Here is a 19,462-nt window from a genome sequence, read left to right as displayed (position 1 = left end):
AAGGTAAAGATTTCTCGTGGGAAAGGGGGATCAGCTACTGATTGGGATGAATATTTATCCTTGGTTACAGTTCCTCTTTATCTTGGGAATTAGGATTTCTGGGGGGGGGGGGGGGGGGGGGTTAGAGGGAGGCACAACCTATTTCAGCCTGACGCACTGCTCAGATTATTAATAGCATAAAGAAGATATGCGGTCTTACACAGATTAAATGGTTTAATTTTCCTCTTGCCTGGAGTTTCATTTTAATCATTCTGCATAACTTGGCGTTATCAGCAAAAAATAGCAACAATTTACTATTCCATATATTTCTCTGGTAGAATGGAATGTTCTGCAGGGGAATTATCTACAATTATTTTTAATGCAACACCAATATCTCCCACTATGGAGGAATACATTTACGCACCGGCACTAATGAGCGGCGCCTCCCATCACGACCGGGCAGACCGCAAATTTTACAAATATTTGAGCACTTACGCTGGCAAACCGCCCTCCCCCCCCTTCCCCCGGCACGGAGGGTGGACCTGCTAACCATCGCGCTGACAGACAGTAAATAATCACAAAAGAAAATGAGCCCAGATGTAAACACAAATGGGGAGGCTTCAGTATTTAATGACTGGTCCTCGAATCGCTAAGCCGAGATGGATGTGTTATTTAGGTGCTGCTGCTCCTGTTGCCAGGGAAACGCTTCATTCCAGAAGGCCTGTCTTGTTTCTCCTCATAATCTAGTTTAAGGCAATGTGTGACAAAAGCGTACAGAGGCATTGAATAATTGTACGCTTTATTTTATAGTGAGTTCCATATTTAACTAAGTGCAGAAGGGCTTTCTCTACAATCTCTTGGGTTCCTGTTTTGCTGGCTAAGCATTTCATTTAAATAGGTTTTTCCTTATTTAAATCCTCCATTTTCCTTGTTAGGTTCTTGGAGGGGCAGGTCTTAATCTCTTGCTGGTGATAGGGTGTAGTCTGGAATATACCAAGCCTGTAAATGACCGCCAGTATTTTGCAAGCGGAAATAACACCTTCAGCTTGGTTCCACCTCCAGAACTTCGATGTAATCCCTTTTTCCAGACTTTCCAGGTGAAAACTTGTTTCCTCCTCTTTAGGTACACCCTAATCCTGAGTACGTATTGTAGCGGCACTGCTTCAGTTAGCGCCGGGTGGTGCAGCTAGTAGTAAAATATTGGTAATTTAGTTTACCAATATTTAACTATGCACTACCTGGCACTCATTCTCGCTTGAACCCTCACTTCTAAGGCCCCTTTTACACTTGCTCTCAGTTCTTCTCAGTTATAACTGAAAGAAAACTGATTTTCAAAGTAATGTCCATGTTTTTCTGTGGCTCAGTTCACACTATACACATTTTAACTGAAAGCTTTTACACAATGCGATGCTATGGGAAAAAAAAGCGTACCTACGTATTAAGTGTAAAAGGGCCCTAAGTGCCCAAACTGGAACTCCCCTTTCCCCACCTAAAGCCTAAACCAAAACTTCCCCCCCACACACCTCTAAATGCCTAAACCAAACCTCCTAACCCCTGCACCCAAACGACTGCTAGTTGTAGCCGATTGTCAATAATCTGCTACAAACATTACTATTTAGTAATCAATTGGCTACTGTCCGCATGGAGGCCCAACTTATCACTTGATCAAATGTGAGGGGAGGGTGAGTCACGCATGTGTACAGGAAGTACATTTTTCCCAGATTGAAATGCACCATAAATTACTTACTGTATCTCCTTAGAGCAAGCAGTACAAATCTGACAGATCTAGCAGGTTTTAGACTAATCCATTTCCTCATGGGATCCAAATGCCAAAAACAGTGTGCAAGGAAGTAAGGACGCTGGCCAGCAGCTTTGTATAGATCATTTCCAGGGATTTCTTTTGTAAAGAACAAAGCAAATACTGAGAATTCCCCATGAGGTAATGGACTAGTCCAATCTCAGATCTGCCAGACTAGTCTTCTGTCGCTTACGGTGTATCTCACTCTGGGAGAAATATACAGTACTTTTTGGACCATTGATGTTCTGAATACAGAGTCTCCAACATACGTACAGCCACCGACCCACCGCGATGTCAGGAGCTCCCTGTACTGAGCTCCCCTGTGCAGAGTTATTACCAGCGGAAGCAGCAGTGCATGTCTCCTGTGCTCCTCTTGTGGAGAGTTATTGGCAGCGTGTCCCACCTGATCCTAGGTGCCTGCGGTGATCAGCGACGTCTCCTCTCCCTCACTGTTCCTCTACTTTTCCTGATTGCGTCATTGCACGTGATTGGCACTAGGGGAACAATAGAGGACACAGGGACACAGTATTACACAAAGGGGCGCGGAGGAGGACACAAGGGGACAGAGGAAGGCACAGGGAACAGAGGAGGACACACGAGGACAAAGGGGCACGGAGGAGGACACAAGGGGGCAGAGGAAGACACGGGGATAGAGGAGGATACATGAAGACAAAGGGACACGGAGGAGGACACGAGGGACAGAGGAAGACACGGGGGGACAGAGGAGGATACATGAGGACTGAGGGACAGAGGAGGATACAGGGGGGACAGAGGAGGATACATGAGGACAAAGGGACATGGAGGAGGACACAAGGGGGACAGAGGAAGACACAGCGGGACAGAGGAGGATACATGAGGACAAAGGGACACGGAGAAGGACACGAGGGACAGAGGAGGACACGGGGACAAAGAGGCATGGAGGAGAACACAAGGGGACCAATGGGGGACACAAGACTGCACTAGAGGCAAAAGGAGGGCATAGTAATTTGAGGGGGAGAACATGTTGCCCCTGCACCATGGACTCACCATGCATAGTGTTTATATTTTTTTCCTGGTTTTTATCCCCTACACCTAGGTGCGTCTTATGGTCCGAAAAATATGGTACTTCTTATAAATATGTGTACACATCTATGTTACATTTTACAATTTTTTACGATTATACTCCTTTAATTTATTGTCGCTGCAGCCCACCTTCCACACAGCCAAATTAATCCCTCCATGTGTTTGGGTTTGCGACTGTGAAAGCTAACTGAAGTTCTGCAGATGGAGAAAGGGCTGATATTGGTTGTTTCTACTGATCAGTTTGTCTAGAGGTGTAGGGTAAAGTGATGTCTGAGTCAGAACTGGGGCCATTTCCTTTAGCAGTTTATTTATATTTGTTTTCCATCTGTCCGGTATATACGTAGCGTGATCATACTGCACAGCACTTTCCATCAGTCTGTGTCAGAGCTTGAAATGTAATATCTCCACCTCTGTCAGACAGGCATACACGCTTATGTGCTGTCAGCAGAGCATCAAACACCATGTAGGAACATCCGAGGCGAAATTAAGAAGCTCTTTCAAATCACTCGCAGGCATCTAACTTGGCGTCTTTGATTGCAGCTCATTGGTTGAGATAAAGAAATGCAGGTTAGCAGCAGATCCTGGCCTCTTGGTCCGGAGCCATACGATGCAGCACACCTCATTAGGATGCAAGGACAAGTTTCACTCATACTAATTTGTGAGAAATCTCTTCTGGGGTCTGATTCATGTGACGTGTCCTACATTCTGCGCAGAGCAGCCAGATAACTGACCTGGCCTCACTTTCTCTGCTTGATAGAGTGACGTTTGTAATATTTAATCCGATTAAATCAGATTGTTTAAAATGTGTTGGTTCTCTAGTAGGGATGATTGGAAAGAGCAAATTCTGTTCTGCCGGAATTCGCGGATTCCGCCAGCGCTGAATTCCGTCGCTATGAATATTCCGCCGGATTTTTGCAAAATTCCGTGGAATTCCGGATTCCGGCAGAAAATTTAAAATTATTGCAAAATCAACCTTGTTTATGCTATATGGTAGCCCACAGACCCTATTAACTGTTCCCTTAGTCCTTTTCCTCCTCCCGGAGGGAGGAGGGTCTCGTCTTCCGGGGAATTGTAGGATTTCAAAAAGCCAGCTTACATACTTAGGCCGGGAATTTGAACCCAGGTCTAGTGCTTGGTAAGTAGCTCTCTTCACCACTATACCACCACCAACACTACATGCTGAAGCCAGCCTAACATGTACCATTATGATATATCCAAGAGAAAAATGAGCTTGCTTAAGGATTTGTAGGATGTCAAAAGCCAACTCACTTTGGCCAGGAATAGAGCCCAGGCCTACGGCTCTGTAGGCTGCTATCCTAACCATTATACCACCAACACAACACACTACAATGCTACATGCTGAAGCCAGCCTAGCATGTACCGTTGTGATATATCCAAGAGAAAAATGAGCTTCACTTTGAAAGGTTTACACCGTGATGTAAGCCTGTTGTCTAGGTGATGTTTTCTGTGGGGGGGGGGGCATAATCTGTGGCAATAGGAAGGAAAAATTAACACTGAGCTGAGTTGAAAAAAACAAAAAACCTGTAGAAAAGGGCAGAAGTGACCTCACTTTTGGCATTGCGGTGAAACAATAAAGATGAAAACGAGCAGAAATATTATTTTCCTTTTTTTCATATTATTCCTCCTAAATCTGACAGTGAACACTAAAAACAATAGTATAGGCCGAAAGTATTGTTCTTGTAACTTACCACGCCCACTGCATGATGTTAATCTCACAACGCCATCCTGAAATTCTACTGTAATAGTATACTTTGAAAACCCAACTACCCCTAAAGTTAAATGAGTTAAAGGAATACTGTAGGTGGTCGGGGGAAAATGAGTTGAAGTTACCCGGGGCTGCTAATGGTCCCTCGCAGACATCCTGTGCCCACGCAGCCACTCACTGTTGCTCCGGCCCCGCCTCCGGCTCACTTCTGGAATTTCAGACTTTAAAGTCTGAAAACCACTGCACCTGCGCTGCCGTGTCCTCCCTCCTGCTGATGTCACCAGGAGTGTACTGCGCAGGCCCGGTATGGTCTGTGTCTGCGCAGTACGCTCTTGATGACATCAGCGGGAGCGAGGACACGGCAACACAGGCGCAGTGGTTTTCAAACTTTAAAGTCAGAAATTCCAGAAGTGAACTGGAGGCGGGGCCGGAGCATCGGTAAGTACATGCGTGAGCACAGGATGTCTGCGGGGGACCATTAGAAGCCCCGGGGAACTTCAACTCATTTTCCCCCAACCCCCTACAGTATTCTTTTAAAGGAAACATCGAGGAATTAAAAAAAAAAGAAAGTAACAGCTTTACTTACCTGGGGCAGCCGCAGCTCCGCTCTGAGCGGGTGTTCCGGGTCCGTTCTCGGAATTCTGCAAAGGTGCAGTACTTCTGCACCTGTGCAGAACACTCTCCGGCCAGGAGAGCGTGACCTCGCGCATGCGCAGAGGATGCTGACCTGGCCCGGTCAGCAGCTGCTATGGAGGGGACCCCAGGAGACCTGCTGAAAGTGGAGCTGCAGCTGGGACACATAGGCTTCCAGGGGCTAGAGGAAGCCCCAGGCAAGTACATTTTTTTTTTTTAATTCCCGGATGTTTCCTTTAAATTTAATTTGGATGAGAAGTAGATATACAAAGTGTATAGAAGCACAATGGTGGAGAGAACACCTGCTGCACAATCCAATGTGCTTGTCACTGCAGTACAGCGTGCTTCCTCTTCTCTCAGGGTTCAGCTGCTGAGTGGATTAATCAAGTGTGAGGCTGGGTGCACCCGTGTCGGTGCCGGAAAGGGCACGTTTTCTGTCCTGTGCGTTTTTAGTGCATTTTTTTGTGCATTTGCGTTTTTTCCCTGCGCATACGTTTTTCTTGCATTTAGCGTGCATTTTAAAGCATTTGCAGTTCGCATATGTGTTTTGCTTGCGTTTTTATACTGTGTTTTATGCAAATCACTAGGAAATCAACAAGAGGTGGAAATGCATCAGAAAACATTTTTAAAAAAAAGCATACAAACGCATTGAAAAATATATAAAGGAACATTCCATACAGATCACCTGTCAGAAGCACCAGTAATACATTTCAGAATGTAAATCAGGGAGAGGAAAGATTTTACAATGGGCAACCGCTGACTAAATAATCTATAAATGAATATTGTAAAAAAAAAAAAAAATGAGCAATTTTATTCATTATGTTATTTTCACTACAATTCCAACAACTGTTGCAAGTAGAGCTACAAAATAGTTTTTTTTTTTCAATTTAAAAAGTTCAGTTCCAAAGTAATTATTAATATGATAATTAGGAAGGTTGTGCTGTACAGCCTGATTCTGTAGTTACATTTGCCTTCTGTAGCAGAGATCTGCCTGTAGATTTCCTGTTACGTCTATAAAGCTGCAGTTACTTCTGTAGCAGAGATCTGCCTGTAGATTTCCTGTTACGTCTATAAAGCTGCAGTTACTTCTGTAGCAGAGATCTGCCTGTAGATTTCCTGTTACGTCTATAAAGCTGCAGTTAGGGCTGGTGCACACCGAGCGGCTTTTTGGGCGTTTTCAGATCCGCTTGCGGCTGCGGATCTGCTTGGTCAATGTATCTCAATGGGGTGGTGCACACCAGAGCGGCAGGCGTTTTGCAGAAACGAAAAATGCCTGGGTGAGGCATTTTTTGGATTTCGGATGCGTTTCTGCCTCAATGTTAAGTTTAGGAAAAACGCAAACCGCTCTGAAAAACGCCTGTTCAGAGCGGTTTTGCAGGCGGTTTTGTTACAGAAGCTGTTTAGTAACAGCTTTACTGTAACAATATATGAAATCTACTATACTGAAAACCGCAGCAGCAATCCGCAAAACGCTAGCAAAACGCCATAGAAAAATAAAAAAAAGCGTTTAAAAATCTGCTAGCATTTTGCGGATCTGCTAGCGGGTTTTGGTGTGCACCAGCCCTTACTTCTGTAGCAGAGATCTGCCTGTAGATTTCCTGTTACCTCTGTAAAGCTGCAGTTACTTCTGTAGCTGAGATCTGCCTGTAGATTTCCTGTTACGTCTGTAAAGCTGCAGTTACTTCTGTAGCTGAGATCTGCCTGTAGATTTCCTGTTACCTCTGTAAAGCTTCAGTTACTTCTGGAGCTGAGACCTGCCTGTAGATTTCCTGTTACGTCTGTTAAAGCTGCAGTTACTTCTGTAGCAGAGGGCTGCCTGTAGATTTCCTGTTACCTCTGTAAAGCTGCAGTTACTTCTGTAGCTGAGATCTGCCTGTAGATTTCCTGTTACGTCTGTTAAAGCTGCAGTTACTTCTGTAGCAGAGGGCTGCCTGTAGATTTCCTGTTACCTCTGTAAAGCTGCAGTTACTTCTGTAGCAGAGCTCTGCCTGTAGATTTCCTGTTACCTCTGTAAAGCTGCAGTTACTTCTGTAGCAGAGATCTGCCTGTAGATTTCCTGTTACCTCTGTAAAGCTGCAGTTACTTCTGTAGCAGAGATCTGCCTGTAGATTTCCTGTTACGTTTATAAAGCTGCAGTTACTTCTGTAGCTGAGATCTGCCTGTAGATTTCCTGTTACTTCTGTAGCAGAGGGCTGCCTGTAGATTTCCTGTTACATCTGTAAAGCTGCAGTTACTTCTGTAGCAGAGATCTGCCTGTAAATTTCCTGTTACCTCTGTAAAGCTGCAGTTACTTCTGTAGCAGAGGGCTGCCTGTAGATTTCCTGTTACCTCTGTAAAGCTGCAGTTACTTAAAGGGAACCAGAGACGAAGCACCCTCATGTATTTTACCATATATATCAGTGGGAACATTAGAGAAAATGCCTACCTTTCTTTCTGTTTCATTCTGCACTGCGCAGCTTGCTTCTAACCAGCCCTGATAAAATCCCTGACTGAGCATTCAGTCTGGCTTTGCTGAGGAATATTTATAGCTCAGTCTGTGTTCTCTCATGTCTTTTCCAGTCCAAGTCTGCCCCTTGCTGGCTCTGCTCAGGAATCATTATAGCTGAGTCATTGTAGCAAAGCCAGGCTGATTGCTCAGTCGGTGATTTTATCAGGGCTGATTAGAAACAAGCTGTACAGTGCAGAATGAAACAGAGAGCAGGGTAGGTGTTTTCTCTAATGTTCCCACTGATCTATATGGTAAAATACATGAGGGTGCTTCGTCTTTGGTTTACTTTAATCCCCATATACACGCTCAACAGCGGTCTTGTATGCAGCACAATTATCAAACAACTTTTGTTGTGAAACAAGTTACAACAACCAAAGAATGTGTCTGCTATTGTTCACACATCTGATAAACTTGATAAGAAGTCAATCCAACTGTTGGATTGACATCTTAGCAGTTGTGTGAACAATAGCAGGCAACTTTTTTTTGGTTCTTTCGACTTGTTTCACAACATTCGTTGTTTGATAATTGTGCTTCATAAAAGACCGCTGTTGAGCGATGGGTATGGGGCTTTAGAGACACAATAAATGTATTCTGAATCTGGAGGTCAGTTTGCTTCAGGAGTTTCATATCAATATCATGCATATACTGTATTAAGCCCTCAGGCCAAGTGATGGATTTATTGGGTGAAGGAGAAATAATACAGCAAAATAACGATGGTGTTTTGGAATATTTCACTTTTACGAGCTGTTTCACAAATAATAATGCCAGGCTTTGTGTTTACAGGGAGGAGTACACAAGATTCTGGATCAATGCAGCTTGCCGCTTACCGGTATACAGTGTGTGGATCGCATCATCACAGAGAAGGTAAATGTGCAATAGTTACTGCTTCCACTAATAGGCATTTACATCTAAATGTGTTGCTTATGCATACGCCGGCCTTCATCTTCACTGTTGCTGGGCTTACTTAATCGGGGGGAGGACACAGGGGTTAAAGGAGTAACCCCTATAACTTGAAATTATCCCTTGTTGCTCCAGATTTGGTCTGACTCTACCCCCAGTCTACCAGCCTAGTGCCCTGATCTTTCCCTAATCTCCTCCCTCCTGCCTTAAAGCCAATGGGTACCAGTTTAAAAATAAAAAAGTCAGATACTCACCTAAGGAGAGGGAAGGCTGGGTCCTAATGAGCCTTCCCTCTCCTCTCCCGGTGCCCTCGGTGCTGCGCTGGCTCCGCCGTTCACGTCCGCCGCCGCAGGGACTTTGGAGGTCTTCGGGAGCACTCGGGCTTCCGAAGACGGGCCGCTCCATACTACGTACGCGCGAGTGCGTCATAGAGGGCGCTCGCGCATGCGTACTATGGAGCGGCCCGTCCTCGGGAGCCCGAGTGCTCCCGAAGGCTTCCGAAAGCTCCCGAAGGCATGCGGAAGTGGCAGTATTTGACCGAACTGGTCGAATACTGCCACATTGGGGATCCTGCGCGGGACCGGGCACCGGGAGAGGAGAGGGAAGGCTCATTAGGACCGAGCCTTCCCTCTCCTTAGGTGAGGATCTGACTTTTTTATTTTTAAACTGGTACACATTCACTTTAAAGGATACCCGAGGTGACATGATGAGATAGACATGGGTATGTACCGTGCCAAGCACACATAACTATGCTGTGTTCCTTTTTTTTTCTTTCTCTGACTGAAAGAGTTAAATATCAGGTATGTAAGTGGCTGACTCAGTCCTGACTCGGGCAGGAGGTGACTACAGTGTCACCCTCACTGATAAGAAATTCCAACTATAAAACACTTTACTTGCAGAAAATGGGTTCTGAGAGCAGGAAAGAGATAAAAAGGGTCAATCGTTCATAGATTTTTAGCTCTGGCATACTTCAATGAATGTGTCATTGAGCAAAAACAATAAAACAGTTACAACTTAAAAAGTAGATTTAAACTTTGGAATATCTTAAAAAGTCATTTTTAGGAGAAGGAAGATAGATGCAGTTGTTTATTTCATTCGTGCTTTACTGCACGGACATCGCGGAAGTGTAATATAGCGGTCCCAGGTCCTGGCCAGAGCGTGGGAAAGAGGAGAGATCGTGGGCGGCCACATACACACGTTTTTAAAGAGACTCTGTAACAAAAATTGCATCCTGTTTTTGATCATCCTACAAGTTCCAAAAGCTATTCTAATGTGTTCTGGCTTACTGCAGCACTTTCTGCTATCACAGTCTCTGTAATAAATGAATGTATCTTTCCCCTGCCAGACTTGTCGGCCTGTGTCTGGAAGGCTGCCAAGTTCTTCAGTGTTGTGGCTCTGCTATGAACTCCCCCTTCCAGGCGCCTCTATGCACACTGCCTGTGTATTATTTAGATTAGGGCAGCTTCTCTCTTATCTTTTACAAGCTGGATAAATTGTCCTCTGAGCTGGCTGGGCTTTCACATACTGAGGAATTACAGACAAGGGCAAAGCTGTTTGCAGGAAGAAAAGAGCAGCCTGAAACTTCAGTGCATGAGAGATGCAGGGGGAAAGAAACACACAAATGATCTCTTGAGATTCAAAAGGAAAGCTGTATACAGCCTGCTTGTGTATGGATGTATTTTCTATGTGTGGACATACTGTACATCAACCTACTTCCTGTTTTGGTGGCCATTTTGTTTGTTTATAAACAAACTTTTTAAAACTGTTTTTAACCACTTTTAATGCGGCGGGGAGCGACGAAATTGTGACAGAGGGTAATAGGAGATGTCCCCTAACACACTGGTATGTTTACTTTTGTGCGATTTTAACAATACAGATTCTGTTTAAAGCAACATCCATGTAAGTACAATATTTGAATTAAAATAAGTTAATGCACTATGGGAGTGCTTCTGTTTCTCTTTTCAAATATGTTCCTTGCCCAATTCCAGCAATTGTGTTCCTTGCTTTACACTAACCCAATCCTAGCTCACCCTCTGCTCCCTAACACCCGATGCTCTCCATACTCACCTATCAGGACTGAGCCACAGGCTGCCAGGTCGGAGGGTAGAGCTGCTTTTGCCTTATGGCAGCTGCCAGTAGTTAAACAACTTAATTTGATGCCACGATTCATGTCTGAATGATCAGCTTTGTCATTTTGAAAATGTTCAGTGGGTTGGAACAACAGTTGTCTTTTTATAATTAGAAGCTACCTAGCTCTGTGTGGTTTTTAGATGGAGAATCTGTGAATGGTTTGTTTACTGTTTTGTCAGGTTTTATGTACATTCCATGCATGCTAATCTGTTGTGTTTGGACCACATTGAGCAGCACTGCGCTAGTGGGGGAGGAAGTTTGCTTCTCTGTCTGGTTTCTTGTGAAATCTGACGGAAATTGAGTGAAGCGCAGCGGTTCATTATTCGTTGCTTCCCGGTTGATTGTTTGCCAGATCAGGTCGCTATCAGCCAGTGTATGGCTAAAGGTACCCATACATCACAGTGTTCTCCCCAGGCTCTTTTACCCGGGTGCTCCACCCGGCAAGTTTTGGTGAGCACCCGGCTGTCATCAGCTCAACTCCACCTCTGCTGTAAGCAGAATTGGGCCTTAGAAACACCCGCCCTGCATTCTTTCATCTCGCCCCACCCGGCTACTTTTTCATGCCACCCAGCTGGAAAAAATTTCTGGGGAGAACACTGCATGAGCCGATGTATGGGCAGATCGACCAAGAGACAGATCTCTCCCTGATCGGAGAGAGATGAGTTGGGCGCCATAAACCGCAGGCCGATTCCTGATCAGTTTCAACATGAAATCTTTTGGGAATTGGCCTCATGACGTTGCAACCCAGCCGCTGTCCCCCCAATGTACACGTACCCCCTGGTGCCCTAATGTGTGAGACACACTTCCGCCCTGCTAGAATGCAAATCGCGGGCAACCACATGGGGCACAAATCTGGAAGCAGTGCGGAGACAGCCGCGGATGGTAGGAGGTAACTGCACATGGCAGGGAGGGGGGGGGGCACATTTTACACTAGGGGAGATATCGGCCGAATGTTTCCCTGTGTGGAGTGTAGCAGTATTCCACCCTACTTTACCAGTGTTCAAAGAGGACAGTGACGGGTCCTCCAAGGACACCTGGTTACCATCTTCCAGAAGTATAAATAAGCCCACAGGAAACGGCTTTTAAAGGCAGCTTAGGGAGTTAAAGACAAAGACAAATAACATATATATCGCGCCTTTCTCCTGGCGGACTCAAAGCACCAGAGCTGCAGCCATTAGAACGCGCTCTATAGGCAGTAGCCGTGTTAGAGAGACTTGCCTAGGGTCTCCTACTGAATAGGAGCTGGCTTACTGAACAGGCAGAGCCGAGATTCAAACCCAGGTCTCCTGTGTCAGAGGCAGAGCCCTTAACCATTACACCATCCAGCCACCCTCTTCCCACTTTTAGGCCAAGATGAAACTCTGCTGCCGATAACAACTGTCTCTGCCCAGGATATAGCGTGCCCTCCAGGCCAGAATTTACCTCACCTATAGGCACAGATGTCCTGGCACCCTAGACATCGCCCTCCATGACCCAACAAACCCCCACCGAACTGCACCGCAAGTGTGCTGGCTGGCCCAGCTGTCTCTTCTCCCTTACTTCCCTTGCCCGTCATAGGTAGCTACAGGAGTCCCTTAGTATTAGGTACCCAGAAGTACCCTCAATATTAAGTAGCTAGAGGTGCCCTACGTATTAGGTAGCTGGAGGAACCTCAGTGTTAAGCAACTAGAGGTGCCCCTGACTGAAGGGAGATTTTGTCAGTGGAATGCTTGCTGAGAGTCTCATCAGGGTTATGCATAAGGAAGGAGGGAGGCACTTGGGAAGGGGAGTGAGCCTCCTTTCCATCATCAGGCACCTATAGGCACAAGCCTACAGTGCCTTATGGTAAATCCGGCCCTGGTGCCCTCCAACAGATGCCCTCCGACGCCTCAGCCTGGAGGATCGATTTTTTTAAGCTCCAGCCAAGAGCATTGTTCTCCCCTCTCACCTCGCCCACTGCATGATGTCACTCCCACGTTCCTCCCTCAGCTCCACCCCCACATAGCTACAGAACTGTACAGCCTCAGCCCTGCTATGTCGCCCAAAGGAATGGAGTCCCAATACCCACCAAGAGACATGCCTCATACCTGTGTACAAGGCTTTAGCCAGGGTGCTCATCCTTCAGCTTTGCTACAGATCACATGGATTAATCTATTGTACTACTACAGATAGTAATACTGCTTTGCCACATAGTACACTAGCCATGTGGACTAAACCAATCTGCATGTTTCTGGTCACTGGTTCATCATCTAGTTAAGCCATAGCATGCAGTGATATAGCAAAGGAGCTGTGGTCCCCAGTGCAAGTTTTACATTGGGGCCCCCCAAGCAATCTATACATAACCACTGATACGGCGAACCAAAATCTGCCAATGGCAACTACAGTATCAGGGGTGCAAGAAGGGGATGCGGAACAGCTTGTTAATGATTACTACTGTTCAAAGCATCTAGTGAAGTGATTATTACCAGCATAGCACGAATAGAGAGCTAATACAGTTGAGGGAGGGCCCCACTGGTTCAGGGGCCCCACTGGTTCAAGGGCCCCAGTGCGGTTGCAACCTCTGCACCCCCTATTGCTACGCCACTAATGGCATGATCAACATCTGTAAAAACAATTGGCAGAGGCATTGCTTTCTCAGCAGGTTCCTTCGAAAGACTTTTGATGGGTATATAATTGATCTATAGGGTGTAGTTATATATCTTACCTTGCAGTCACTCATTAGGACAGTCTGAAAATAAATGCAGCTTAGGATTGGAAAATGATGAGCGAATCCCCAGGAAGTGCCACATACAGCATTGGTATATAATCAATCATGCTGGTATGGTTGGATGCGTTGTGCATCTGCTGGCTGTACAGATAAATGTGGCAATTGTCCTAGGGTGACACAGGCTGGAGAATGGCCGTGACAAGAAGCACGCAGTAAATTGTGATTCTTATCTGTCTCAGTGCCATGTAGGACCGCTCCATAATTAAATCAATATTGTCTTCTTTAGTGTGGATGTCACATAGACACAGTGTATGCTGCCATTGCATGGACTCCACCAACATTCAGACTTGTATACTAATGCTGCTCCCAACTGAAAGGATAGTTCCTCTTTACGTTATAATTTAAAGCCGATCTATGCAATGGTTTCATCCACTGGCTCTTCTGCCTATATAGTCCTCCCATATATTCCTTAGATTCTCCTAATGCCTAAAGAGAACCAGAGGCAGTTTGTGTGTGTGTGTGTGGGGGGGGGGGGGGGGATGAGACATAGAGGATGTTCTCTGCCTCCTGACATGCCTCTGTGTCCTCCTGCTGCCGCTCTCTAACCAACCATCCCCCCATCTCCCACCCACTCCCGAAATTAGCGTCGCTATCTCAAGAGTGAACATGGGAGACGGAATCCGTGGTCAATACGCCCGCCAGGGGTGTTCCTGTAGGGTTTACAGAGCTGCCCTGCTCTCTCTCCCTGGCCACGCCCCCTGCTGCTCCCACCCCTCCCTGCACACTGGGAGAGGTAGAATCAATCTCTCTTTCCAGCTTTGTGACCCAGAACTCATGAAAGTGGGCCAGTTCCGCCCACAGGAGCGACGGTTTTGGCGGCTACCTGATCCGCTCTGCCTCTCGGATTAGGTAGCCTAGTTTTTTTTTTCATTTCATGAGCACACGTCAGGCTTACTTTAAAGGATAAGTGAGACGAGACATTAAATCCATCTTTACTTACCTTGGGCTTCTTCCAGCCCCTAGAAGTCATTTGTGTCCCTCACCGCAGCTCTGGTCCTCTCCAGTGTCCCGTTGGCAGCCTCTAAGGATTGCTGACCCCCCAATGAGGCTGCCGGTGGGACTCCAGAGAAGACCAATGCTGCGGCGAGGGACACAGATGACTTCTGGGGGCTGGAAGACACCCTAGGTAAGTATAGATAGATTTAATGTTTCACCTCACTTATCCTTTGAAGGACACCTAACCCGAACAAGGCTACCTAAGGTGATCCTCTTCTCGTTCTCCCCAGGTAATCTCTACTTGAAAAATGTTATTAGTATATGTTTGTTTATTTGAATGAAAGAGATGAAACAACCCAAAGCATTTATACTTATTTAGGGATTCCTCCAGGCCCCTATCACCATTCCTCCCACTCTGTTCTCCTGCAATTTTCTCCTGTAAATTCCCCAGTGGCCCTCAGTCGGGCTCCATCGCATGTTTGCTAAATCTGGAACTGCACAGAAGCAAAACGCTCCCAGGGACGGGACGCGTGCAACAGGGCCGCACATGCGCAGCAGTCAGCAACTGCCAGGGCTGACTACAGAATGGAGCGGCCCTGGGAGCCCACAGCCTAGGAAATGCTGGAGGTAAACGTTTGGGGTCATTTCATCTCCGGTTTTGGGTGATTTCAGCAGAGCTTTAAATTGCTGGTGATCGCTAGTGCTTTGAAAAAATGCTAGTGTCATTTATAGTATATGGCAGTGATCTCACTGCAGCCAGCGGTTCTCAGAATTCATAAACGCGGTTTATGCAGTACAAGCAAAACGCCTAGCGATCCCCAGTGTGAATGGGGCTTTAGGGCTGGGGCCTTTGCTTCAGCGCGTTACGATCGCTGGTGACCGACAGAGCTGGCTCCAGCTGTGGTACCCTATGAGAGCAGATTTATGTGCCAAAAAACAAGAAAGAGCAAAAAATGTCTCACCTCAGGTACCCTTTAATCCATTAGTTGTGAAAAGGTCACTTTAAAAGTACAGTTGCCCTTGAAACCCATAAACTTGTCTTTAACACCTATGTTTTTCTTTTTCCTATTTAAAGAGCTAAATTAGCTCCCAATCCTAGGTAGATTTCCTGAAAGCACGACCTCACGGTGGGTCTGTCTTAGGGCTGTGTAAGCTGTAATATGTGAATATTACTTCCCTGTACGTCGGGTAAGCCAGGCTCTCCTCTGCATGCTAATGCCTTCATTTCAGCGTCATCCAGGCCAGCAGAGATGATTATCTTGTTATTGAGTCAGGGCCTGGCCGCAGCAAAATGCCGCTCATGGAGGGAGAAGGGACAGATAGTCTGAGACGCACGCGGATATGTCTGAGGGTCTCCAGCAGGCTGATAATAACCAGTGCTTTATTTATGTGTGTGCGTAATAGGCCGTCTTTGATGTAGACAAGAACAACGGGCTGACATTGATTGAGGTTGGTGAAGGTCTTACTGTAGATGACATCAAGAAATGCACAGGCTGCGACTTTACAGTAAGTATTTGGCATTCTAATGCTTTGCGGGTACGCTAATGCATTCTTACCCCCTGAAATTGTACAATCCGTTGGGTAGAATTGTGATGTTTGTGTCAGGTAACGCAAACTTGTGGAAATAAACGGTTGATCATTCTCCTGCTATCATTAGGCCCAGTTCTCACTTAGGTTAAAAAATGTTCCAATCCCAGGACGGATCCTAATGGATGCGGATGGATTCAATGTTAACCTATGGATCTGGTCACATCCGTCCATTCAAACGGATCTGTTCTGCAAGTTTTTTTGCAGCACCAAATTTTCTGGACCGTTGAGCTCAACAGAATGGAAACGGAAGCTAAAGAGAGCTGCAGTGGGGGCAATGAAAAAAACGGGAACGTTTCTTCACACTAATGAAGAAATGGACCGGTCTAAATAGAAAAATCCACTTGGAGGGGGGGGGGGGGGGGGGGGGATGTGATGGAACGGAAGCAGCTGAAAGGTAAAAGCAACCGAGTGAAAACTGATCCGATCGACGGGGGATCAGATTTGTTTTCACGAATCCGTTTGTCACTGTAACACAAGTGTGAACCGGGCCTTAACCTGTTTTCACAGCCAACATTTTGCAAGAATAAAATGCTTTGCAGTTTACTTTTGGATGTACTTTTCAATATTTGCATTTGTATGTAAAAAGGTACATGGAAATGAAATTCCGGTGTCTTTGACTATTCGAATGCCCATGTTGGAAGTGGGCTGGATATACCCGAGATCTGAATCACGCATGCCCCATAAACATGTGCTTTATATTTACTCACGCTCAAAGAGGAGAAGATATACGTATACAGTAGTTACATAGTGAGTTTGGTTGAAAAAAGAAGTCCAACCCAAAAAATAAATGAATAAAAACACCATCCTGAACCTGCACATATCCCTGTAGATCCAGGGGAAGTCGAAAAACCTTACAAGGCCTGGGCCAATTAGCCTTAAAAGGGGAAAGAAAAATTCAGACTCCAGAGGACAGTCAGATAAATCCCTGGATCAACTACACCAGGAATTACCTAGTAATTATAGCCGTGGATGCCCTTCAATGCAAGGAAAGCATCCAAGCCCTCTTTAAATGCAGATATAGAGTTTGCCAAAACTACTGCCTGAGGTAAGATGTTCCAGATTTTAACCACTCTCACTGTGAAGGAACCCTTTCTAAATAGATGGCAAAAACTTTTTCCCTCCATACGCAGATCATGTCCCCTTGTCCGTCCAACAACTCTAGGGACAAAAAGCTCATCTGCCAAGCTTTTGTATTGCCCTCTGATGTATTTATACATGTTAATTAGGTCACCTCTCGGTCACCTTTTTTCCAAGCTAAATAAGCCATTTTGTTCAACCTTTCTTAGTAAGTGAGATCTTCCATCCCCCTGACTAATTTAGTTGCTGGTCTTTGTACCAGTTCAAGAAGGTCAATGTCCTTTCTATAGTGTGGTGCCCAAAACTGTATTCCATACTCCAGATGTGGCCTCACAAGTGATTTATACAGAGAGAGTAGTATACTAGCCTCTTGTGATATTATTTTCCTTTTTATGTATCCCAGAATTGTATTTGCTTTAGCTGCCACTGCTTGGCATTGTATGCATGAGCACATGCTTTTGTTGGGCATTAGCAGTTTATAAAGTTGCGCATCCTAACTTGTGTTTAGCGCTTTTCTCCTGTTGGACTCAAAGCGCTTAAGAGCTGCAGCCACTGGGGTGCGCTCAAGAGGCCACCCTGCAGTGTTAGGGAGTCTTGCCCAAGGACTTCTTACTGAGTAGGTACTGACCATAGCCAGGCTTCAAACCCTGGTCTCCCATGTCAAAGGCAAAGTCCTTAACCAGTACACTACCATGCACCACCCCATTGAACTTCCAGGACCCTGTGAGTAAAACAGAAGAATGGGAGGTGGCCCTCAGGACCACAAGCAGCAGTAAGGGCTGGAACCCACCACAAAGCACTATTGCAATCGCTAGTAATTTGTGGTAGAGCTTTGTGAGCAATTTTAGAAGCCATTTCCCTGCTCCTATACATTAGAGTAGAAACGCTCCCAAAATGTCATGAGATTGCGATTTCCCTAATCACAATCGTTCTAGTGGGATCCACGCCATCCACTTACATTGGAAAAGCGTTTTGGGATTGAAAGCAATCCGAGAACACTGCCAAATACGCTCTAGTGGGTCCCAGCCTTAACGGAGTTCTGGTGTGTGTGTGTGGGGGGGGGGGGGGTTGAAAATAAAAGTGGACACTTCCCTGGGGCTTCTATCGGCCCCCTGCAGCTGTAATGTCCCACGCCATCCTCCAACGATGCTCCGGTCCCGGTCTAATCCGCGGCTGTGCGGCCGTGGTCGTGTGCGTCATTGGGAGCTTACTGCGCTGGTGTAGTACAAGAAAACTTTGTACAGCGCCTACGCAGTAAGCTCACGATGACACGTGGGAGCAACCACTATTCGTCTTCTTAGACAAATGTCAGACCAGGACCGGCGGCGGGGAACAGGTGATCGGAAGAGCACGGCGCAGGACATGACAGCTGCAGGGGCCCGATAGAAGCCCCAGGTAAGTGTCCGATTTTATTTTCAAGCATCCCCACCCACACACACAGAACCCCTTTAAAGTAGACCTGAGATGAACTAAAAGAAGGAATTCATACATACCTGGGGCTGCCTCCGGCCCCCTTCAGGCTGATTGCTTCCTCGCCACCATCCTCTGATTCCTGCATCCTCCCTTATGGCTCCCGGTAACTTTGGGAGTCGGAGTTTACTGCACATGCCCGGACAGGCCCCATTGCGTTCCCGTGACCAGGAGCGTTCTGCACGTTTGCAGTACTTCTGCGCCAACTGGCCGAAGTTACCGGGAGGATTGCAGAGGATCCAGGAGTTGGAGGACAGCAGCGAGGAAGCCCCAGGTATGTAGGAATTCTTCCTTTTATTTCATCTCAGGTACATTTTAAGAGATTTGCAAAACTTATAGGAGACCCACAATTTATTTTGTTTCAAAAAAATTTAACTTGCTACAAGTTGGCGTTACATAAATTCAGTTTTGTTTTTCCATATCCATGACATTCACCGTCCCTATTATACCTGACTAAATCACGCCCTGTAGGTTAATAATAATGTTGATGTTACTTGATGTCTGTCAGATGTATAATTTTCTCTTTCTCGCCAGGTGTCACCAGACCTTAAGGCTCTGCAGCAGATCAGCGATTAGAACCTTTGGAATTTTCAGAATTGACAGATGATTGCAATAACCTTTTTTAGATGGACTTTGTGTTCTGATTTTATTATCAAGGACTCCTTTTCTAACATGACAGAGGACGGGCGGGGGAGGACCGTGACTCTTAATAAAACATTTCATAAAACTGTGTATCTGAGTCTTGCTAGTGCCAGCTTGTCCCAAGGCTTGTGTAAAATCAATTACTTTTCTCATCAAATCAATGGATGTGGATGGCTGTACGACAGGACCTCTCCAAAACACTGACCACGTGGTTCATATTTGGGCAGTTTGCCTGGCAGCCATGTGATTGTTCACCATGGATAATGATGGAGCGTTCTGTACACA

At 46.0% G+C, this 19,462-nt stretch overlaps 1 protein-coding gene across 1 annotated transcript in view; it reads left to right on the top strand.

Annotated features, from left to right (window-relative positions):
- Positions 1–19,262, top strand: part of OXCT1 (3-oxoacid CoA-transferase 1) — a 29,253-nt gene extending 9,991 nt beyond the window's left edge. Inside the window, exons 2-4 of the mRNA XM_068271813.1 lie at positions 8,470–8,550; positions 15,803–15,904; positions 19,070–19,262. Of these exons, the coding sequence (XP_068127914.1) occupies positions 8,470–8,550; positions 15,803–15,904; positions 19,070–19,111 (225 nt within the window). The 3' untranslated portion in view covers positions 19,112–19,262. The remainder of the gene's footprint in view (positions 1–8,469; positions 8,551–15,802; positions 15,905–19,069) is intronic.
- The last annotated feature ends 200 nt before the right edge of the window (positions 19,263–19,462 follow it).

This window comes from Hyperolius riggenbachi, chromosome 1, assembly GCF_040937935.1.
Source record: "Hyperolius riggenbachi isolate aHypRig1 chromosome 1, aHypRig1.pri, whole genome shotgun sequence".
NCBI lineage: Eukaryota > Metazoa > Chordata > Amphibia > Anura > Hyperoliidae > Hyperolius > Hyperolius riggenbachi.
This window is presented reverse-complemented; position numbering and strand designations above follow the sequence as displayed.